The sequence below is a fragment of the Cupressus sempervirens genome, chromosome 4 (assembly GCF_028749045.1).
Source record: "Cupressus sempervirens isolate cs-2001-9-10 chromosome 4, ASM2874904v1, whole genome shotgun sequence".
Classification (NCBI taxonomy): domain Eukaryota; kingdom Viridiplantae; phylum Streptophyta; class Pinopsida; order Cupressales; family Cupressaceae; genus Cupressus; species Cupressus sempervirens.
The window spans coordinates 622,038,426-622,063,409 of NC_143121.1; the positions used below are offsets into that span (position 1 = coordinate 622,038,426).

At 37.5% G+C, this 24,984-nt stretch overlaps 2 protein-coding genes across 5 annotated transcripts in view; both read left to right on the forward strand.

Moving 5' to 3' along the window:
• Positions 1 to 552: 552 nt before the first annotated feature.
• LOC149562756 (uncharacterized) lies at positions 553 to 24,244 on the forward strand. Of its 4 annotated transcripts, none has more exons than XM_089826174.1 (8): positions 553 to 1,084; positions 1,507 to 1,620; positions 2,847 to 3,054; positions 3,508 to 3,643; positions 22,352 to 22,749; positions 22,847 to 23,070; positions 23,181 to 23,368; positions 23,465 to 24,244. In XM_089826174.1, the coding sequence occupies exons 3-8, from the start codon at positions 2,899 to 2,901 to the stop codon at positions 24,076 to 24,078; spliced, it is 1,716 nt and encodes a 571-aa protein (XP_089682300.1). In that variant the 5' UTR covers positions 553 to 1,084; positions 1,507 to 1,620; positions 2,847 to 2,898; the 3' UTR covers positions 24,079 to 24,244. The 4 variants fall into 4 exon arrangements, with proteins under 4 accessions (XP_089682300.1, XP_089682298.1, XP_089682297.1 ...); XM_089826172.1 differs by having other exon boundaries at positions 1,535 to 1,620; positions 2,847 to 3,058; positions 3,569 to 3,643; XM_089826171.1 differs by having other exon boundaries at positions 1,535 to 1,620.
• LOC149562757 (mitochondrial carrier protein CoAc1-like) overlaps positions 4,873 to 24,984 on the forward strand; it is a 39,654-nt gene continuing 19,542 nt past the window's right edge. The window contains exon 1 of the mRNA XM_089826175.1: positions 4,873 to 5,140. The gene's annotated coding sequence lies outside the window, so the exon portion shown is untranslated. The remainder of the gene's footprint in view (positions 5,141 to 24,984) is intronic.

Here is a 24,984-nt window from a genome sequence, read left to right on the forward strand (position 1 = left end):
ACCACTAAATTCAAACTATGCAAATGTGTGGACATATCACAATTTACAATGTGAATTAAAATATGGTAAGTATTACAAATTGATAATCTTATTATTATTGAAACATGTAATCAACCTTTTTTGAATGATACAATATATCTTGCCATCAGTGCAATCTTTCACTTAGATAAAGGAGGAAAAAAAAAGAGAATTGCACATCCTATTAATTATTTTTTTATTAAAATAATATAATACAAAACATATTTTGTTATCACCTAAAACATTGCACCTCTTTTAAGTACCATTACTACTTTTAATTATTTTAAATTGTTTTCTCCTTTTAATCTTTTATTCTTTCCCAACTCTCCTCTTATGTTTATTGCTACAGTTGGAATTGTCTAAGATAGACCATTGATTCTGATCAGGAATGTCCAAATGAGAAGCTTGCATCTTAATAAAAAAATTATTTTTATTTATTTAGAAATTTGTATAATCTATTAATTTTTTTTTGGGACACGGTGAGGAAGAGACTTCCTCCAGCCAACTAAAATGTTTCTTTCTTTTAAGATTCCCGATTCAAACAAATCTACCCAGCGGCCAGCTGTACTAACAAATAATAAAATAATCAGAAACTTCCTTACTTGCAGAGGAGGAAGACCAGGGAGTCCAGAGAGATTATACCCAATTTTTATTAAAACTCTTTTTGGTCGCCGCATAAACCCGTCGAATTATCTTTCCCCCGGCGAATGCGTCTTCATAGAATAATCTTTCTTGCCGCCTGCTGGTCCCATGGGGGCCAACTACCCTGTGATCAACCACTCATACGATCAGATCTTTCTCCCGCACACCAGCCTGACTGTGACTCAATTACGAGGTCTCATTAAAACTTCAACTGAATTTCGTGAACATGGGTTCCTCGCAAGACCCCAGTCTAATGTCAGAAACTGTTGAAAAAACTTCATTAATGGCAGAGAATGAGGGAGCCATTAATGGGCTCTTTCTGGATATGCCGCTTTACATGAAGGAACTCATTGCGGGAGGGGCTTCTGGTGCAATTGCAAAAACAGCCGTGGCACCCCTTGAGCGCATTAAAATTTTATTTCAGGTTCAATTTCCGTTCTCAGTTTTTGTCTTCATATTTGGATTACAATTTGATTTTCTTGTTTAATTTTTAATATTTATCTTCCCTTTTTGCTTTTTGGCTTATCTTTGTCATGGTGTTTTTTTATTAGTCCCTAAGATACATAATCGTTGGATAGAAATGCATTTTACATCACTTTCAAAGATTTTAACATGATTACATTGTGGGCCTTTTCCTCAAGCAATGTCCCAGCCCTAAATGCAATGATTCTAAATCTTTCATAAAATTCTTTGGTTAAACTTTGATAAGCAATACCAATTCCTGGTATCCTGAAACGGTTTTTAACCTCTACTTCAATAACGGTGCTAAATGTTTAGGATTTTGTGGTCATTTGAATTTGGTTCAATGCCTTTGAAATTTGAACTCCCTATGCATAATTGATGCAGCGAAGGACTTACTTTCATTTTGTGGCAGACGAGGCGTGGGGAATTTCAATCGCTGGGTATACGGAGATCTTTAGGAAGGATACTTCAGACCGAAGGCATTGGTGGCCTTTACAGGTAAGATTTGTTACTAGCAGCATAGTAGCAGTTTCAGCAAGATTTTGAAATACCCTTTATTTTTTGTGTTCACAGTGGATAATATCTAATTTCAGTGGTTGTCTTAAGGTATCAATTTTCTTAATGCAAAAAGCATAAAAAAATATTTAACAAGAAGTTGAAAGGTCACCTAATGCTTATTTTGTTTCTCGTGGGCATGAACCATCAGTGTCAACACATCTAGGTAGGTAGTGGGTTATTGGATACTCTTTTAATCTATTTAAGAGTTTGATTGCAAAACGAGTAGAAAATTTTAGAACACTGCCCAATTTTAGTTTATGAAATTTCCAAGCATTATATATGATTGATAATAAATATTAGTGTATAGAATATTGTTTTCCTTGTTTCATTTATATATCAGTTTGAAGTTTTTTATGATCAATTGTATAAGTGGGTGGAATTTGAACTTGTCTCCTTTTCTACAAAGAACTAATGGCATATATTATTGTTTCACATTAATTCTTATTGGTTATCATATGATATTTCTTAACTATTAGTGTAGCTTAAAGACTAGTTCACATTCCATAAAGATGAAGACTCCACTGCCTAAATATTTCCTTCAATTTGTCTTGTCCTAATGCTCAAGGATGCTACCCATGGACATTTTTCCCCCAAGTCCAGCTACTTTACATATATGTGTGGTATAGTTTGGAACAATGTTTAGCATTGTTCTGGACAGTTGGAGATGGTCATCTAAGCAATATCAGAGGTCTAGATGTAGTTTTTTTTTGGTTTCAAATTGCATATGTGTTGGCTGGGTTTTCTTGAACTTCTTGTTAAGATATATTCTGAATCTTCATCTGTTGTTTAAGAAGAAATGGGGCTAGACTATTTCTCTTAATTTATGAAATGAAAAGTTTTTTAACTGATCTATAGAAACTTTTAAGAAAGACAGCCAGCCTACAGATTTCATTGACCTTGTCTTGGCTGAATACTCAAGAATGTGACCATAGGATATTTTCATCCAAGGGAACAGTAGCTACTGTTTATTGCTTTGTGTAACAATGCTTAGGACAATATTAGGCATCTCAATTTTTGATTGAAAATGACCACAACAAATGAGAACTGAAAATTTGTCAAGATGATTTGATGCAGTATAAATGTGTTAGATTTGATATGCAGTAGTTTTAATTTTTAATATGTTGTTGATTGAGGAATGTTCTGAGTTTCTCATATAATTGTTTCAGAGGAAATGGGGCAAGTGTTGCTAGAATTATCCCATATGCTGCTCTACATTTTATGACATATGAAGAATATCGCCGCTGGATCATTAACTATTATCCTGGTGTTGGGACTGGTCCAATTGTTGATCTCTGGGCAGGATCCTTGTCAGGAGGGACAGCAGTTATGTGCACATATCCACTGGATTTAGCTCGTACCAGGCTAGCATACCAGGCAAGTTATTTCAGAGCTTTATAGCTGAGAGTACAGTGAAATTCTAAAATGCCAATGGTTTGTTACGGGCTTGCCAATATGTGTATTACCAAATGTTGAGATAAATTTTGTAAACTGCATGTACACGGATGTCAATAAGTATCAAGATAAATACTCTAACTCTGAACATAATTTTTCACTAAATTTGTATGTGCTTGTCTGACAATGTAAAGAGATGTCTCTCTTAGAATATTGAATATTTAATTTAAGTATAAAGTATATAGACTTATTCTTTGTGTACCATATAAGAAAACCTGAGGCAAAAGTTTTCTGATCCGCTTTAAAACAAATATGCACATGTGGCTAACAAGATTTTACAATTGCAATGAACTGGAAACTAGAAGACATCAATTCATATGTAACTTGTTTCTTCTCTTTGTGCTTGTTTTTATGTTCCTGAATTTACTTGTGCAGCTGACAGGATCATACAAAACACATTTGGATAAGAAACTAACACATGCTCATTTTCAGCCAGCCTACAAAGGGATGACGGATGTGTTTGCAAATGTCTACAGGGAGAGTGGGTTACGCGGTCTCTACCGTGGAGTGGGTACGGACTGAGGTTTTCTCTCTCTTTTATATGACTGGTTAGCCTGAAAAATATGTTTGCAAGCATTTTTATTGTTTTTATGGTTACAAGGAAATATATCATTAAGAGTCAATTTCGTTAATTGCTACCGCTTGGTTGCATTTAATATTGCATCCATGTAACTTGTGAACTTGAGCTTTCAAATGAAAACAAAACACTTGCAATGTTGAGTATGTGTTGTTCAGAAAGCTTAATTAAATTATGTGACCTGAGCTGGTACCGTGCTTTGTAGGTACGCACTTCTGTAATTTAAACAGTAACATAATGTGCATTCCATCTGTACAGTAACATAATGTTGGAGTTTTTAGCTGTGATAGAGATTGTCATCTCAGAGCATTGATACCGTAATGGTCACCTTCAGCTGAAAATGACCTTTATGATAAATTGTAATATTAAATATAATGACGTGTCATACAACATGCATTAAGGGATGGAAATACAAAGAGTTGTATTTGAAAATAATAGTTATTGAAGAGACCTTTGGTTGGAATGCGAAGAGTCTCTCTTTATATATTTTATATTGCATCAAGCAAAAGGCATTGTACACTTGAATTCATATTATCAATAAAATGATCTTTTGTTGTGTGGTTGGGTTTTTCCCTTCATTTTCCAAGGGTTCTCCCAGGATATCTCGTGGTGCTGATTGTATCTCTTTTATGGTTTTCTTTACTGCTATTTATCATCTGATTTCTGGGCTCTATCTCTAACATGGTATCACAGCTAGGTTTTGATATCAGCAGACTCTACCTGTAATGGTTGTCATTCAAGATTTGGCATTACTGTTATTTAAGACATTGATTTTTCAATTTGAGTGACGCTTCTCATTTTTATGAAAGTTTGTCCTGTGTATTGTCTTATGCATGCCATGTTTTCCTCTCTGATACCTGCTGCATGCAGGGTTGTGGCTCTTGGTTTTGATTGTCTAGCAATTTATTTTTCTGCCCCGTCAAGAATATGATTCTGATTTATTATCTTTTGTGGTCTCATAATTGTCTCTCTATACTTTTAGTAGCATGATCTGCTCAGAAAATACTTGTTGGGATTTTATTCTCTGTTTTATATTTTATTTCTCATTGCTTTATATTTGGTATGTCCAGCTCAGATATAGTCATTGTTTTTTTTGGTCATCGCATAATTTTTCAGCTCCAAGATTATGAGTCATTTTGCAGAGGATAAATTTGTGTTGATAGGAGATAAGAGAAAGTGAGGGCTGTTGGATGAAGCTTCAGAATCAGAGATCAAACCTTGTCAGGCACAACTCTGTGGCGACAAACGCATCAAGACCCCTTAGTGTATTACTCTTGTTCGGTTCTGCCTCAACCAAAGCTGCAATTTTAAGCCTGGGCAAATATGGACGTGGCCATTCAGCTCCGTCTGCATAAAAAATATTTTTTGAAATAACTGGTGTCATAAATGCTATTAGCATATTGCAACTAAGAGGACTCAGGAATTATCAAGGTAAAATTGTTATTTTTTAATATTGTGGCGTTTTCTATCACTGTTTGTAATGACAGTCCATTATGAGTTGGATTTTCCATGAGCAGTGAAGTATCGTGTGTTGTCTTTTTTGATTGCAGCAGAGTTTCTTGAATTTCTTGTTGTTGTTTGTTTTGATTCTAATATTCATGAATCTTGTGTAGCTAGAGTATTATCACCTCTAGCCATTCACAAATCAAGTCACAAGTATTGTGATCTTGTTGTTCGGTCAGTTAACGAGCATCAAATTGATCATTTTTTGATCCATTATCATCGGTGGACGTAGTTTCCATGAGCAGGCACAAGATATTAATCCACGTCATCTAGAAGCTATCACAACAGTAGGATATTTCCTTCCCGTCAATTTTCTCAATAAATGATTATTGAATTGCCAGATTCCTCAACAGTCATCCGCGGAGTCATAACATCTCACGACGTCATGCTTTCATGCCCCGCTATCTTGAGGAAACTTTTGGTTTCTTTGTTTAATACGGTTGGGCTTTGGTAAGGCTGTGTGGTCTTTAACCTTGCATGATATAGCAGTAAGGACACATGGAAATCCATCTTCATGGGAGTTACCTAAAATTCTGTGGAACTAGTTCAGATTTAATCAGATGAAGCAATCTAATGGGAAGAGGCTAAAAGTTTTGTCTAAAGCAATTCTTCGGAAGTAATTTGGGAAGAAGGGAAGAAGAAGATCCTCTGAAAAAGTAAAAATGGGTTTCATGGATAAGCTGAAGGTGTTCATCATTAAGGAGCCTGTTGCATTGTTGATGAATCTCTACATGTGGAAAAGAGATAAGTATTATATTTTGAATATTGATCATGAATCTGTGCTATATAGTATGATTATTGATTATAGTTGATGTTATCAACTATTAATCTCTCTTGGTTGCAAGATGCATCCTGAATGATTAAAGATTAATGCTGATTGCAATCACGGGGAGATATTTTTTCTAAGGGAGATGTTCAGTCTCAGAGGGAGGTAACATCAACCATCTTATTGTGATTGTTCTTGTTGAGAGGGAGTGTTTATGGAATCCCTATCATTTTTATACGTATTATTAATATTTTGGTATTATAGACTTTTGAGACTCTTGTTGGAAAAGAGTTTCATCTATGGTTTTATGAGTTATTATCTTAGTTACCGGATTCGTGCCCTAGAGGCCGGATCCGGATTCGGGTCCGATCCGGATCCAGATTCGTGCAGATCCGGGCAGTATCCTTGTTTTACACAGTGGATTCGTCCGGATTCATGGCCCACGAATCCTGACGAATCCACTGTGTAAAACAAGGATCTGCCCGGATCTGCATGAATCCAGGCACGAATCCTCAAGGATCCAGCGTGAATCCTCAAGGATCGACAGGTTTAAGTGAGTAAGTTATTTAATATGACTTTTTAAAATATTTTTTTTTGCTTTCTAGTGCTAAAATGACCTTTTTATGCATTATATATACTAATAAATGAGAGAAACAAATATATATATATATATATATATATATATATATATATATATATATATATATATATATATATATATATATATATATATATATATATATATATATATATATATATATATCCGTTACTAGTTGGGGCTTGGGCAAGATCAGTAATATATATATATATATATATTCACGAATCCCCCACGAATCCTAATCGGGGAAAAAAAAAAATCACGAATCCACGGATCCGATTCACGTGCCCGAATCGGATTCGTATCCCGAATCGGTAACTAAGTTTATTATTCATATGAAATTAGTAATAAGTTTTAAGGACAACCTGATAACTCCTTCACTTATGAGAGATTCACAGTGAACACCATGTAGAGAGAGTCCATGACTGTATCATGTTCCGTGATAAAATGCTAGTTTTATGTAGTATTCTTTGCTGGATTTGGTTTTAAAAAATTGGGCTTTGAACCAACAGGAATTTTATCGAATAGTTGTCAAGAAAACAAGTTCTTAAACTATTACCACCAAGTTACTACTCTACTGTCTCAACATACAGATGTGAATTAAAGATATAAATCAATGAAGACTTGGCTCCAAATGAGTGCAATAACACTTGACATTTATGACAGTAAATCAAGATAGTATTCCATGTGTTGAAATAAGAATGTTCTCATTTTCAAATAACTATGCATCGACATACAGCAAGTTAATTAGCAATTCTGGGTGAGTTTAGTACAGACCCGATAAGATGTGGTGCTGCCCTTGAAGGAACCCGACTGTGCTGTCTGCAAGTCCTACGTTACTCTCATAAACCGTGTATAGTGAATCCGTGGTCGACTTCCTCTATAACTGGCTCTGTATGTACCATCCGTGACTTTCCAATCTTCTGCTGCCCGCAGACTATACTGATTGATGGCCAAGGATTTTGCGGAAATATTCTCACTACCTGTAACAGCCTCTGACTCCTATCAAAACACAATGTCACCCTGCAACACTTTCAACTCCACGTGCTTATTGTTTTCTGATATTCCACGGGTCCTATATCTCTGTACTCACTCGTAGTTCCCACTGAAAGGAGTAACCGACTGACCCAGTTCTGCCATATTCCAAAACTTTGCTCCTGTCCTCAAGCAATATAGACACAGGCAAGTATAAATCTAGACTCAAAGGATGCCACTCACGTGGTGTCTTACCTCGGCTTAGAATGGAGAACCTGCCTGTTTGACGTCCAACCTTGCTGGTATTCTTTTAGTTCTGTCACTCTACCCTTCTATCTTTCTCCAGCTTCCCTTTACATGTACAATATCTCGAGATCGAATTTTCAGTTCTGTAAAACTGTGAGTTACTGGGATTTCGTTTAGTCTCACCAATCTCCAATAAGGGGTTTCGTCCTTTGGGGGAAATCCAGTCACATTGAAGCAACCCGATTTAATATTTGAATCTTAGCATATATTCGTTGTGTCTTTCCCAAGACTGAGCCTCTTATTTATAACCTCAAAGTGAGGGAAGAGTGTTGGAATAAGAGATGTGGGATAAAACACCAATTTCGTCTTCTAGTCACTTAAGTCACTTTATAAAGTGAATGTCTTAATAAAATATAAAGTAACTTTATTAAAGTACTTTAATACATTAAATGACGAACTTAAGGCAAATCTTCCCTTGTGACTGGCAGGCATCCTTAGGGGTAATGCAGTTAAGCTATCCGGATGTGGAGATAGATTAACCAGGCGCCAAAAGAACTAGTGCGAAAGAGGGGACATCACATTGTAAACCTTAATTAACTTGTCATGTTGAGAAATTCCATGACAACATCACGTTGAGTGAGTCCGTGATGAAAATTGAATTTGATTTTTGCAGCTGTGCATGTTGAGTGAGTTCGTGATGGAAGTTGAATGTGATTTTTGCAGTTTTTTCATGTTGAGCAATTCCATGATTATGAGTAATTGTTATAGGCCTATCATGTTGAGCAATTCCATGATTATTAACAATGAATAAATTGGTCTCTTAGTGTCATGTTGAGAGATTCCATAACAAGATGAAAGCTGGTTGTGTTTCTTGCAGGGTTTTCATGTCGAGTGATACTATGAAATAGGATCTATATGATTAGATTTTATCATTGACATTTTGGTTGCAGCCATCTGTGACTTTTCAGATAAAGATCTCTCTCTCGCTAAGAGGGAGTGTTGGAGTTTGTAACTGCGATAGAAATATTCATCTGAGGGCTTTAATACCGTTATGGTCACCTTCAGCTGAAAATGACCTTTATGATAAATTGTTATATTAAATATAATGACATGTGTCATACAACATGCGTTAAGGCATGTAAATACGAAGAGTTGTATTTGAAAATAATAGTTATTGAAGAGACCTTCAGTTGGAATGTGAAGAGTCTCTTTTTATGTTATTTATATCGCATCAAGCAAAAGGCATTGTACACTTGAATTCATATTATCAATAAAATGATCTTTTGTTGTGTGGTTGGGTAAATGAAGGGTTTTTCCCAGGATATCTTGTGGTGTTGATTGTATCTCGTTTATGGTTTTCTTTACTACTATCTATTATCTGATTTCTGTTCTCTATCTCTAACAGGGAATAATGAATTCTACCTAGCTAGTCCGTTATGAGGTCCTAAGAAGTCTTCATAGAAGCTGCTAGTTGTCGTATAGTGTTATAACTTATTGATATTTAATAGCTAGAGTCCTGGGGTCATTTAATAATTGTCACTATAGTTGTCTCATTGCATAGGATTAAGACAAATGTCACAATCTTGTCTATTCCTACTCAACCTTGTCTGTATAAGAAAGGCATTTTATGTAAATTTTATATTTTATCTATCATTCAAGGATCCACAATCAAGCAAGCTGTTCTTTCCATTTTTCTCTTATGGAAGGCTACTTTTGTCTTATAGGTGATCTTGGGGCATAGTTTTTAAACTTTGTGAGTAATCTTTGAGTTGCCAAGTACTCTCTCCTTTTTTAGCTAGGTGAGTATTTTTTTGATGGGTAATGAGCCAAAGCTGAAAATAATAATAATAATTTGTTCAGATTAATTATTATTACTTGTTAAGCTTAATTATTATTACCTTTGTGTTTAGGTTGTTGCCTTTTGCTAGGTGAAATTTTACATGTTAAACTCTAATTCTTTATAGATGCAGAAAAATGAGGGTAAAAATGTCGATGCAAGTAAAATGTTGGTTAAAATACATTTTCACACATTGTTTTTGCTATAAAGTCATGCATTTGCTCTTTTGAGATGCCAATTTTTAATTAAAATATATTTTGTAATTGAATTTTGCCAAAGAAAAAATGTTTCTTTGAGAGATTTAATTTTGAGTACTTTCTAAGTTGCCGACCGAGTATTTGCCAAATGTTTGTCGAGTACTCTCCAAGTTCGAGTCTATAAATTGTGTCTTGGGTTGTAGGGAGTTCACAATACAACTCCTAACAAACATCATATAGATAAACTAGCAATATCCTGTTCAGCAAAGAAGAATAGAGGGAGAGTAGGGTGATGCCAAAGTAGCTAAGTCATGATGTGTTCGACCTCAATGGAATCTCATTTACAAGAAGAGAACATCGATAAGCTATAAGTGTGGGTGTGTACTTTTTAAAAAGCCAGACCCAAATGTGACTTTTTCTTCTGTAAGGAAACTCAGGTGCGGAAACAGCTTCCTACGCTAATCTCATAAGGAAAGTATGGTGCAAATCCTATTAAAATCTTCTACACTTACAGATTCAATATCATGTAAACAACAATATAGCAGCCAACCATGCATACAGAAAATAGACAGAGAAAGAAACACATAACACAAAGATTTGCCAGTGGGGAAAAACCTTTCGGTAAAACAACCCCACCCCTCCAGAACCTGCACAATGTATTATCTTCAACACAAGATTACAATACACTTGCAATGCAAGTTCAATAGCAACAATAGAAGACTCCAGCAGCACCTCAGTACCTGCACAATCTCCTCTTCCTCTCTCATACATTTACGACATGCAATACTCATTTTATGAACATCTTAAGACCCAACAAAATGCCCACAAAGAAGTTAGGCGTTTTTCATGGCTCAACCACCAAGAACCATGCACAATGCCACATGTACATCCAATACCAAGAAAAGGGCGTCCATCCCTTGAATAGGCAATGACAGCTTGTCATAGAATCCACCAAAAATAGCGGTCACAAGAGAAGTGTAAGGGAATCCGTCATACCAACCTATTTTTGGCATATTCTCTTATACACACCAACCACTCATTCTTGGGCGCCCAAATAGGCCTTATGTCATAAGATGCTCTTACACCTGTCATAGCTCATTCCTTAAATAGCTCTTACACGTCATAGGAATCCGTCATAACTATTTCAGCCATGATCTCCTTCACACACTTCAAGATGCCGACACATGTAAGTGATCAACATGCCAACTAGACATGTACACTCACATTTACATATTATTTGCAAAAATACATTTTACAAAACAAATAATAATAAGAATAGGAATTATACAAGGTTGAGACACCTTATTCCTAACATTCTCCCACTTGTCGAACACCTTGTAAGAGCAACAGGAACATAACAGGAACTAACCGCTATAGGCCGAAAGGCCCATAGACTCCGAACACCATCTGAACTTCTCAGTGCCTACTGGTTTCGTTAATGCATCTGCAACATTCTTCACAGTATCTACCTTTTCCAAATTTACCTTTCCATCTTACACCATATCTCTCACAAAGTGAAACTGCACATCAGTGTGCTTCGTTCTGGCATGGAAAGTTGGATTCTTCGCAAGGCAAATAGCACTCTGACTGTCACACCAAATAGTAATCTGTTTTGCATCAACACCAACATTAGAACACAATCTCTTAAGCCAAATGGCTTCCTTACAAGCATGAGTAGCAGCCATGTACTCAGCTTCTGTAGTGGACAAAGCAACCACAGGTTGCCGCTTACTCATCCAACTGATGGCACCACCAAACATAGTGAACACATAACCACTGGTGGATCTCCTACGGTCAATATCACCTGCCCAATCTGAATCCACAAACCCATGAGTACAAACTGAATGCGGAGAACCAGAAGAGTTACCATGATAACATATGAAGTAATCTGATGTACCCCTCAAATATCTGAATATTCGCTTAACTGCATCCCAATGTACCTGTCCAGGATTAGCCATAAACAGACTCAGGACTCCCACTGCTTGGGCAATGTCTGGTCTAGTACAGACCATAGCATACATAAGACTGCCAACTGCACTAGCATAAGGTACTCTACTCATGTCCTCCACCTCACTAGGAGATTTTGGACAATCATCTACAGATAACTTTGTTCCCACAGAAACAAGAACACATAGTGGTCTACAATCTGCCATGCTGAACCTCTCCAACACAGACTTCAGATACTTACTCTGACTCAACCAAAGTTTTCTGTTAGACCTGTCTCTACTGATTTCCATACCCAAGATGTACCTAGCTGCCCCAAGATCTTTCATCTCAAACTATGCTGACAACTGAGATTTAAAATCAGAAATCATACCCTCACCCTTCCCAAACAACAACATATCATCAACATATAATGCAACAATAAGAAGGCGATCATTTTCAACTCTGAAATAAACACAATGATCTGATTTCGATCTTACAAATCCAATTGACAACACAAAGGCATCAAACTTAAGGTACCACATCCTAGGAGATTGCTTCAAACCATATAGAGATTTCTTTAATCTGCAAACTAAGGATTCTTTACCTTTAACAATGTAGTGCTCAGGCTGTGACATATAAATCTCTTCCTCCAAATCACCATGAAGGAAAGCTGTCTTCACATCCATCTGTTCTATCTCTAAATCATATGATGCAGCAAGAGATAATGGAAATCTAATGGATGTCAACTTTGCAACAGGAGAGAATATTTCACCATAATCTATTCCCTCTACCTGTGAATACCCCTTTGCAACCAATCTACCTTTGTACCTTTCAACACTGCCATCTGCACAGAATTTCTTCTTGAACACCCATTTACAGCCAACAGATTTTCTCCCTTTAGGCAAAGGTACAAGGTCCCATGTTTTGTTTTTCTCTAATGAAGCCATCTCATCATCCATAGCCTCAATCCAAGAACCTGCATCTTCCATGCCCAAAGCCTCTTTCACAGATCTAGGCTCATCAGTGTTAGTAATCAAAGCAAAAGCACAACTGGAATCTAACATAGAATAACCAAACCTTTCTGGTTGCTTTCTTTCTCTCGTGGATCTCTTCAAGGGCTGAGGTTGAGGTTGTTCTTCCTCTTCTTCTGAACTTTCAGAGCTGCTAGAGTTCTCCTCATCATTAGACCCAACATGGTCTCTCTGTTCAGTCTTCTCAAGGGTAGGAGGCAACTGAACAACATCTTTTTCCTTTTCTTTTTCTTCTGGTTGTAGCACAATAGGAGAAGATGTTAGCTCTCTAAAAATAACATTTCTGCTATACAACACCTTGCTAGTCACAGGATCCCAAAGCTTGTATCCTTTCACACTAGCACTGTACCCGATGGAAATACATTTAACAGCTTTGTTTTCCAACTTAGATCTTTTCTCCTTTGGAACATGTGCATAAGCTTCACAACCAAAAACACGAAGATGTCTAATTGAAGGCTTCATACCAAACCATACCTCCATAGGTGTCTTACCAACAAGAGCTGATGTAGGAGATCTGTTAACCAGATAGCAAGCAGTGGCCACAGCTTCGGCCCAAAACCTTTGTTCTAAACCAGCTCCACTAAGCATACTCCTAGCCTTCTCCATCAGTGTCTTGTTCATTCTCTCTGCAACTCCATTTTGCTTTGGGGTATAATGAGTTGTCTTATGCCTCTCGATACCTTGTTCTTTACAGAACTGTTCAAACTCTGCTGAGCAAAACTCACCACCACTGTCAGTTCTCACACACTTAATCTTCTTACTAGTCTGATTCTCTACAAGGGCTTTAAATTCCTTGAATCGACTAAAGACTTGTGTCTTACTTTTAAGGAAATAAATCCATGTCCTTCTACTGTAATCATCTATGAAAGATACAAAAAATACAGACTTGGAGATCGAAGGAACTTTTACAGGACCAAATATATCAGAATGAATAAGATCCAAAACATCAAAAGATTTGTGAGAACTAGAGTAAAACTGAACACGATTTTGTTTACCATATACACACTGTTCACAGAAGTCGAACTCGAGATTGCAATCATTTAATCCCTCAACGAGATTCTTATTTTTCAGGGTTCTGAGACCCTTCTCACCAATGTGGCCAAATCTCATATGCCACAACATTGTCTTTTCTGCAGGAAGCTTTCCTTCCAAAGTGTTTGCATTGCCATCGGAACCAATAACCACAGAATTCTTCATTGCTCGTTCAGATGGTGAGGATGAAGAACTATTACATAGAGGAATACATGCATCTAGCTGAAATAAGGTACCTCTCCTAGTACCCCTTGCAAGCACTATCGATCCTCTAATCATCTTACATCCATCTTTAGAAAAAACAACTTGCACACCTACATCGTTCAACATACTTACAGATAATAGGTTTCGTGCCAAACCTGGAATGTGCATAACTCCATTGATTCCCTTAACTCGTCCATCAGGAAATTTGATAGTGACCCTTCCGCGTCCAACTATCTTTAGGTGAGAATCATCACCCAAGTACACCTTTCCACCATCGAACTCTTCATATCTTGAGAACCAGTTTCGATGAGAGGTCATGTGAAAAGATGCACCCGAGTCAACCAACCACACATCATCAGATGCATGGGCTGCCAAAGCTACGATGAATGCATCGCCATCTTCTTGAGATTTTTCAGATCCAGAATCTGAGGCTTTCTTCTTCTTCTTAGGCTCTGTACAGTCTTTACGGAAGTGCCCAGTCTTATTACAGTTCCAACATTTTGCCTTGGACTTATTGGAAGTCTTTGACTTCCCACGGGATTTGGATCTACCCTTATTGTCAGACTTATTGTCATTTTTCTTTCCTCTTTCCGTGGATCTCCCACGAACAGCAAGGGCTTCTTTTTCCGAAACGGAAGCCTTTCTCTGCATCTCCTCTGATAGCAGCGAAGACACCACATCATCCATTTTGAAGGTGACTAATGTGCTTCCGAGAGCCATCACAAGATGGTCCCATGAATCCGGTAAAGAACACAAAAGTGTGTAGCAACGATCCTCCCCCTCTAACTTGACACCAACAGATGTAACTGTGCAGCCAGCAGATTAAATGCATTTAAATGATCCGTTAAGGATCCACCTTCCTCCATTCGCAAAGAATACAACTTCTTCCTCAGGAACAACTTGTTCACCAAAGATTTGGCCTGATACACGGCCCCAAGTCTCTCCCACAAACTATATGCGGTTTTCTCATCTAGAACATTCAGAAGGACTGCATCGGTTAAACAGAGTCTTATGAGACCCTTAGCTTTACGATCTTTGATATCCCAATCTGCTTGAGCTATAGTTGCTGGTCTTGTAGCAGTTGTAGTCGCTTCCCATAGATCACAATCTTCCAACATGTCTTCCATCTTGAGTTTCCACAACTCAAAATTAGTGCCATTAAATTTCTCCACCTCCATTCTTCCATATGATGAACTCGTCATCTCAATCTGCAAATAAGATTCAGGATGCTCTGCACAAGACTCCCACTCAACTTGAGATTAGCTCAAAAAACCCTACTCAACAACTAGGATCAAAAGTTGATCAAGCTCTGATACCACTTGTAAGGAAACTCAGGTGCGAAAACAGCTTCCTACGCTAATCTCATAAGGAAAGTATGGTGCAAATCCAATTAAAATCTTCTACACTTACAAATTCAATATCATGTAAACAACAATATAGCAGCCAACCATGCATACAGAAAATAGACAGAGAAAGAAACACATAACACAAAGATTTGCCGGTGGGGAAAAACATTTCGGTAAAACAACCCCACCCCTCCAGAACCTGCACAATGTATTGTCTTCAACATAGGATTACAATACACTTGCAATGCAAGTTCAATAGCAACAATAGAAGACTCCAGCAACACCTCAGTATTGTGATATGAATATCAGGATTTAACTGTGTGATTTTGAGTCAAACTCGATGACCCATGTTTCATGAGTAGTGATTCAACATGAATCCATCTCTCATGAGAATAAATGGAACACTTAGCACTCATTGGATCTAGGTGATGCTCACAGGGGTGAAGCACCGGGACTTCCCGGGAGGTCACCCATCCCAGTACTACTCCAGCCTGAGCGCGCTTAACTACAGAGTTTCCTCCATAGTTAAACCCAAAGCTTGCAACCCCATTTGCAAAACCTTCACCAAGTGTTGTGCCTTATGAACCATTCATTAGAAAGCCCCTTAAGCTCATCAATTGATAAGTAGGAGATAATTTCCACAGCTAGTCAAATTGTGATATGAATATCAGGATTTAACTGTGTGATTTTGAGTCAAACTCGATGACCCATGTTTCATGAGTAGTGATTCAACATGAATCCATCTCTCATGAGAATAAATGGAACACTTAGCACTCATTGGATCTAGGTGATGCTCACAGGGGTGAAGCACCGGGACTTCCCGGGAGGTCACCCATCCCAGTACTACTCCAGCCTGAGCGCGCTTAACTACAGAGTTTCCTCCATAGTTAAACCCAAAGCTTGCAACCCCATTTGCAAAACCTTCACCAAGTGTTGTGCCTTATGAACCATTCATTAGAAAGCCCCTTAAGCTCATCAATTGATAAGTAGGAGATAATTTCCACAGCTAGTCAAATTGTGATATGAATATCAGGATTTAACTGTGTGATTTTGAGTCAAACTCGATGACCCATGTTTCATGAGTAGTGATTCAACATGAATCCATCTCTCATGAGAATAAATGGAACACTTAGCACTCATTGGATCTAGGTGATGCTCACAGGGGTGAAGCACCGGGACTTCCCGGGAGGTCACCCATCCCAGTACTACTCCAGCCTGAGCGCGCTTAACTACAGAGTTTCCTCCATAGTTAAACCCAAAGCTTGCAACCCCATTTGCAAAACCTTCACCAAGTGTTGTGCCTTATGACTAGCTGTGGAAATTATCTCCTACTTATCAATTGATGAGCTTAAGGGGCTTTCTAATGAATGGTTCATAAGGCACAACACTTGGTGAAGGTTTTGCAAATGGGGTTGCAAGCTTTGGGTTTAACTATGGAGGAAACTCTGTAGTTAAGCGCGCTCAGGCTGGAGTAGTACTGGGATGGGTGACCTCCCGGGAAGTCCCGGTGCTTCACCCCTGTGAGCATCACCTAGATCCAATGAGTGCTAAGTGTTCCATTTATTCTCATGAGAGATGGATTCATGTTGAATCACTACTCATGAAACATGGGTCATCGAGTTTGACTCAAAATCACACAGTTAAATCCTGATATTCATATCACAATTTGACTAGCTGTGGAAATTATCTCCTACTTATCAACACCTCAGTACCTGCACAATCTCCTCTTCCTCTCTCATACATTCACGACATGCAATACTCATTTTATGAACATCTTAAGACCCAACAAAATGCCCACAAAGAAGTTGGGCGTTTTTCATAGCTCAACCACCAAGAACCATGCACGATGCCACATGTACATCCAATACCAAGAAAAGGGCGTCCATCCCTTGAATAGGCAATGACAGCTTGTCATAGAATCCACCAAAAATAGCAGTCACAAGAGAAGTGTAAGGGAATCCGTCATACCAACCTATTTTTGGCATATTCTCTTACATACACCAACCACTCATTCTTGGGCGCCCAAATAGGCCTCATGTCATAAGATGCTCTTACACCTGTCATAGCTCATTCCTTAAATAGCTCTTACACGTCATAGGAATCCGTCATAACCGTTTCAGCCATGATCTCCTTGACACACTTCAAGATGCCGACACATGTAAGTGATCAACATGCCAACTAGACATGTACACTCACATTTACATATTATTTGTAAAAATACATTTTACAAAACAAATAATAATAAGAATAGGAATTATACAAGGTTGAGACACCTTATTCCTAACATCTTCATGCTCAATGGACTCTTTTTTTAAGGAGAGCATAGTGCTGAGCTGTTAGCTGGTGTGTGTACTTTTCAGAGAGGCAGTCTTGAAATATGACTTACAGTTTATGGTTTTCTAATTAGAGTTTGCTAATGCCTCTAACTAACGATACCTGTTTGAATCATTTCTCTATGATCTAAGTTGCCGATTTGTATTCCTTTAGAATTTTTTTATATCAAATATAATTTTACAAAATATAAATATTATCAAGTTTCTCATGGCTATATGAAACCACATATGGCCAGCTATTCATGCTAGAGCTATACAGAAGATTGTTATTCAAAAAAATATCTACGTCTGATATAAAAATATACAAAGCATTGCATATAACTATTCAAAACTGAAATTTATGAACAAAATATAGCTGTCCGGATATACAAAATGTAGCTTATATTTAGGACTATCTACTTATAAACTACTGTATGGTTCTTCTCAATAGTTTTTGCTGAGGCTGTAATCATCCAGTCCATTCCAGTTCAGTGGTTGATTAATCTTGGACGTCTCATCACTTGACTGCACTGCCTCTACTAAAAAATTTTCACCTTGTTTAATATGGAATCTTACCTTACATTGTACACTAAGGTCCTTAACTGTCTCTGCTCGTTTCAGTCATTGTATTTCATCTGAAATTTCAGGTAGCTTAACGAGTGTTCTTAATTTTATTGAATGGCCACATTTGACCATGCTTGATTTCAGCTTCCTTAATGTCCTTTATGACCTTGCTGAGCAGCTTGAAGAATTTATACCTGCACAGAAACATTATAGAACATGAGTCTATTTGCAGACTCAGTAAGTATCCTCTTAAACCCTTTAAACTTTTCCACATTTCTTGCTTTCCAATTATTCAATAATATCTCAGCTCAAAAACAAAAGCAAAACGAATTGTATTCCATATCTCATTTATTCATAGTTCTGGCAAACACTTTCTTCCAATTAGTATCGCCTGAATTCCCTCAATTATTAAGCCCAATACGAAATTTTTTCCAGATTTCCCTGCATAAAACATTGAAAAAAAATCTGTCATACAGATTCAGGTTTTCTACATTTGGAACATCATTCATTGTCAGAAGAATTTTCAATTTATATGGTAATCTTTCCAAAATGAATAACCACTCAAATAAGCCATTTTAATCTAAAGCATGTTAGATCCCAGTAAATAAAAAATTCTTTGCCAGTGATTATTTTCTTAACTTACATTCCAACATTTATTAACATATTCAGTAATGGAAGCACTATTGTATAAAAACTTATAAACCGTCTTTGTTTTCTCTTTATTAAGAGATATGTCATCATACAATTTAAGAGCCTTATAATAATCAATATCCTTAATATGGTTAGTAGGAAAATGAAAGTACTTGCAGACCTTTTTAACTCGTTCCCATGCTTTCCAAAGACTCTCTTTAGTCTGCTTAGGGACAAGAAGCTAAATGCTGTTTCTTACAAGAACTTTCCAAGGTTCATCACCTTCTAGAGCCTAAATGATCCATTTAACTACAAGTGCAATTCCGTTGATTTTTTAGGTCCATAAGACCTAAACAACCTGGGGCTTTATCCATACCACATTAGTCCCATTTGATAGATTGCCTCTTTCTCTTCTTTTCTTTCTGTCAAACCATTGGAAATTTCTATTGTAACATGGGGACGCATCCCCCCCCCAAAAATCCCAACGTCCCTGAGACAGGGATGCTATTCCGGCATTTCCTGTGGCACCAACAGTTTGTTACTATTTAGATAAAACGAAAAGTTAATACAACATTCTAATTACATCTTCCTCTTCTCAACTTTAGTCAAAACTAAGGGAGAGGTAGAACAAGAGGATCTATTCCTAGAAGTTTGCATTGGGCATGACTGTGCCTCCTTGCTCAGAATGTCTGCCTTAGTTTGTTGCTCGTCCTCCATTTTGGATGTAGCTTTACCTCTAGCTTCTCCTAGCAGTAGCAATGACTACTCATTCAACTCAACATCATCTAGTGTGAAACAAAATTGACCTCCCTTCTCCATAGCCTGCGTTTCAAATCATTGATGTCATCGTCTTCTTCAAATTGCCTCAAATCCACTTCAAATTGATAGAAATTAATTTGCAAGTGTTTGGAAGAATATTTTCCCCCTTAGCAAAATACAAGTGAAGAAATGAGAAATGAAATTAATTTGGGTCATTTTTTTTTCCTTTAAGTGATGCTATAAAACTAAGACTGAGTTTATAACAAAATCTCCCCAAGTTTCAGGAAAAACTCGACAAGTACTTGACAAGATTTTGCCAAAAACAAGGCAAGTTTTTGGCGCCAGTGAAAGGTGTAAAAACTTGCCGCGCCAAAAAACTCAGCCATTTTTTGCAACTTGGTGACTACTCTGCCAGTAGTACATCTATGGTATATACACCCCCCATCCTGTCCCTTGCTGCCGTCCCTAAATTGGGGCCCCTTTGTTCCCTTCTCCTGATGTACCCCCGTCCCCTAGGGCGGTGTAACCATGGAAATTTCTGATTTTATTTTGGATCTCATTAACCTTGATACTACTAAAAAGCCATACAAAAAATAGTACAAAATATGAGAAGATATTATCTTTTGACAGATTTGGATCCTTCCCCATAAGGAGAAGAATCGTCTATTTTATCCATCCAGCTTTCTATTAATCTTAGTTTTGATCTATAATCACATATCTTTTAGACTAAGGCTGATTGTGAAGGGACTTCCCATGTATTTGGCTTGGCTATGCACTCATTCCCCTGGCCCCCCTCAGCTCCCACACTTTTCTTATTGAAACCCATACTTAGTAAGCCACACTGAGGGGTATCAACCATAGATGGAAGACTCGTCGGTTACTCGGCGAGTTTTTAAAACTCGCCGAGTATTTTGGGACGGCGAGTAAATCGCCCAAAAACTCGCCTGCCAAAAAACTCGGCGTGAGTCCAAAAACTCGGCGAGTTATGTAAAAAAACTCGCGGTTCAGGGAACCCACGGCCAATGACGCCTAAATAGGTCAAAATGCATTGTTTCTTTCATTTGTGTGGAGCAAAGAAGGTTTTAGCTGATTGCAAGTGATTAAAGGCAGATTGGAGTGGATTTTGAAGGATTCTAACCGAATTTAGAAGAGAAATTTCTTTCCAGGTATGTTCATCTTATCATTGTTTGAAAACTTTTTATAGTTTTAAGCAAAGCTTTTATTGTTTTTGTTATTGTTTGTAAATGATTTCAAATCATTTGAAAGTTGAAACCCTAGTTGTTCTAAACTTCTAGCTTCTAAGTTCTAACTCTAAGTTCTAACTTTGTTTATTCGTTTTTCTATAAATTTAATTATTTATGTGTAGGGCAGCGGACAAGCATTAAGAAAACATGACAAACCCGCAAGAAAAGTGGCCACAAACACCATGCCCATCTGGATATATAGGCACTCGGCCTAAAAATGCAAGAGATAAGGCATGGCGGTATGCCAATGAAGCTCCAAGTCCAAATGATATTGGGAAGGTGATATGCATTCCCTGTGAGAGAATTATTTCTGGAGGCATAAACCGCCTCAAATACCACCTTGCAGGCATAAAGAAACATGACTCAAATCCTTGTCTCAAGGTAACTGATGAAGAAAAAAGATTCATCCATGCCTTACTTGCAGCTGCTGAAGAGAAAAAATTGAATAGGGAGAGGGCAAAATTATCTATGAGGGCAGCCATAGCTGAATCTGAAGGAGCTCCTTTTGATATGCAAGAGGAAGAAGAAGCACTTGAGAACATACCAGGATCTCTTCGTGGCCCACGGATCCGCAAACAAAATTTCTCTTTACGGGTTCCACTTCTTCTACATCTCCTACTTCTTCATCATCACCATCTGGATCCCCATCAGGGATAGGTGGTTATTTTGTGCCCAGGAACACACTTGGAGCACAGCCATCATTAGAGGGCACTGCATGGTTTAAGGAGGTGCATGAGCAAACTGATATTGCAGCAGCTGATTTTTGGTTTTTCAACAATATCTCAATGAATGCCGCTGATAGTCCCTATTGGGTCAATATGGTGAATGCAATGACAATATCAGGCAAAGGGTACAAGCCACCTAATCGCAAGGATATGAGTGGAAGGTTAGTATTTTACTATTTAGTAATTGTAAATAATTGTGATTCACTTTAGTTCATTGTTATATTTTAAATCTTAATTGTTATAACTTATTTCCTAATTTTTTACTAACACTTACACTTTATTTAATATTACACCTAAATTTTGTAGGTTGCTTGACAAAGCGGTTGGTAGGGCAACATTGTTGATAGAAGACCAAAAGAAAGAGTGGAAGAAGTATGGCTGCACCATTTTATCTGATGGGTGGACAGATGGAAGAAGTAGAACCATTATTAACTTCTTGATTGCTTGCAAAGATGATGTGGTGTTTTGGAAATCTGTCGATGCCTCCAACAAAGTGAAAAATGCAGCCACATTGGCTTTAATGTTGGAGAATGTTGTCATGGAGGTGGGAATAGAGAATGTGGTGCAAATAATCATAGATAATGCAGCAGCATATGTGGCAGTAGGTAGATTTAATTTTTTATATTTGAATCAATATGAATCATGAATGTAATGCTATGGTATTATTCAATTTAGATTTGATGTAATTTGTAAATACTAAATATGGAAAGTTTGTTATTGATTATTGATTTTTTGCTAATCTTTTAGGTAGAATCCTCCAAGAGAGGCATCCCACACTTTTTTGGTCACCTTGTGCAGCACATGTCCTTGACCTTCTTTTGGAGGACATAGGAAAACTTGATTGGGTGAGTCCAGTTGTGGAAGATGCTAGGCGAGTCACGAAATATATCTATAATCACCCATGGGTTCTCAGTTTGATGAGAAAAGCCACTAAAGGCAAAGATTTGATGAGACTTGCTATGACAAGGTTTGCAACGGTCTTCTTGACATTGCAAAGTATTCTTGACCACATATTGGCTTTGAAGCAAATGTTTGTGTGTGCTGATTGGGTTGCTTCACCTTACTCAAAGAAGCCCGAAGGAGAGTCTGTGGCACGAATAGTCTTTGATGATAGCTTTTTTGCAAAGGCTAAGGAGATTGTGGAGGTAACTTCATTATATTTTTAGTTTATTCAAGTTTCATTATCAATTCATAACTTACTATGTTATTAACTAATTTGTATTTTTCAAATTTCAAATGTAGATGTCTCTGCCCCTGGTTCTAGTCTTGCGCACATGTGATGGGCAAAAATCCCCAATGGGAAGTCTTTATGAGGCCATGGATAGGGCGAAAGAGGCTGTTAGAAGTTACTATCACGGGGACAGTCTCAGATTTGACCCCATTTGGGAAATAATTGATAGGAGGTGGAACAATATGCTCCACCAACCTATTCATGCAGCAGGCTACTTTCTCAATCCCAAATTCAGGTACTATGATAATTGATTGTCCTTGAAGTTGGAATTTTAATAAGTCTTTATTTTACTTTACTTTTTAAGGTTGTGTAGTAAGACTTGATATCATTTTCTATTTGTTTTAGGGCTGATGGTTCCTACTCAGATTCTAATGGAGAGGTCATGGAAGGTCTCTCTAAATGCATTGAGAGAATGATATCAAGTGAAGAGGAGAGAGACCTTATTGTGACCGAACAACAAATCTATGTGGAATCAAGGGGTCCTTTGTTCTCTTCTATGCTAGCAAAGAGAGCAAGATCTACTCAAGCACCAGGTAAAGCATCAAACTTTAAAACTTTTGCTAATTGATAAGTTGTGCTTCTGATTTTTTTATTTATTGCTTTATAACTTTTTTAAATTTGTTTTGCAGATGCTTGGTGGGCAAGTTGGGGTGGCAATACCCCCAATTTAAGGAAATTTGCTCTTAGAGTCCTATCCCAACCTTGTAGCTCATCCCATTGTGAGCGCAATTGGAGCTTATTTGAGTCCATCCATACAAAGAAAAGAAACAGAATGACTCAAAAACGGCTTAATGATCTTGTTTATGTGCACTATAATCTTAAGTTGCGCATAAAAAAGGCACAACTCTTAGAACTACCTGGTCCGCTTGATCTAGATGAGATAGATCCTTATTCTGATTGGACAGCACAGGAGTCAAGTCCATTGTTTACGCCAGATGAGATCGTTGATTTGGAGAGGCAGGCCATGGAGGGGGAGGCTAACACTGATTTTCAGTTCACTATGGATGACATTGAGGATGAGGACGAGGATGATGATGATTCAGGCGAGGATCAGGCATTACCATTAGGAGGAGATGCATCCTCTTCTAGGACGCCGAGCCAGTCAGTAGGGACATCGAGCGAGGGGGCACAGCCACAGAGTTCACAGTCACGTAGCTCACGCCCTATCCCAGTGTGGGGCACTTCTTCTATGACTAGACCCCCTCGCTTTCCTGCTAGTGCAAGTGGAAAGAGGAAGATGTGATTGACATTGTATTGATGTATTTAGACTTTTAGTATTTACTTCTAGTTTGACAGATTGAAACTATTTAGTAATTTACTATTTTGCTTCCTACCATGAGCATTCTGCATGAGAATGCAATTTTGTACGCATTATGCATTTATATATATCTAAACTTTGTTTCTTTCTTTTGTATTGTCTTTAATTAACTTATTAGATTCATCTTCTCATTAAATTTTGCAAAATAAATGTATTTTTAATTAAATTTCAGCGGTTTTTTAGGTTCCCGAGTTTTTTTTTAAAATCGCCGAGTTTTTCCCGATTAAACTTTTGGGGGGCTGGGCGAGTTTTTGCATTTGGCGAGTTTTCCAACTATGGTATCAACCCACTAAGCATGATTGCACTGGAAATCTTTGCATCTCAAATAGTGCAATAAAAATCTCATTTCTGAATCAGATTATTCACATTGTTTTTTTCGAGATCAACAACTAAGACAATATCATAGGATATTGAATGTTTGACAAATCATTTTTTGTCAGAAATTGAGAGTCTTCTATTCCTAGGGGTTAGATAGATTCTCTCAATAGCTATTGAATAACATAAGAGGCTATTACAAAGAGAACACGGGCAAGGGGGCATCACTGTTTGTTTGATCTTTCTAGTGCAAACACCTCAGAGAGAGGACCTTTAACTTCCACTTATGCTATTGCATCTTTCAACAATGTATTAACCATTTAACAAAAAATAAAAGGAAAACCAAATGCCTCAAGTGTCATTTTCAAAAGGGCCATTCTACCTTGTCATATGCTTTATGAAAATCTAATAGGAACATAGCGATATCTTGATTAGAGTATGTAGCCCACTCCATTGCTTTGCAGCTGGTTAATAAGTTTTCTTAGATATATATATTTTTAACAAAACTAGTTTGAG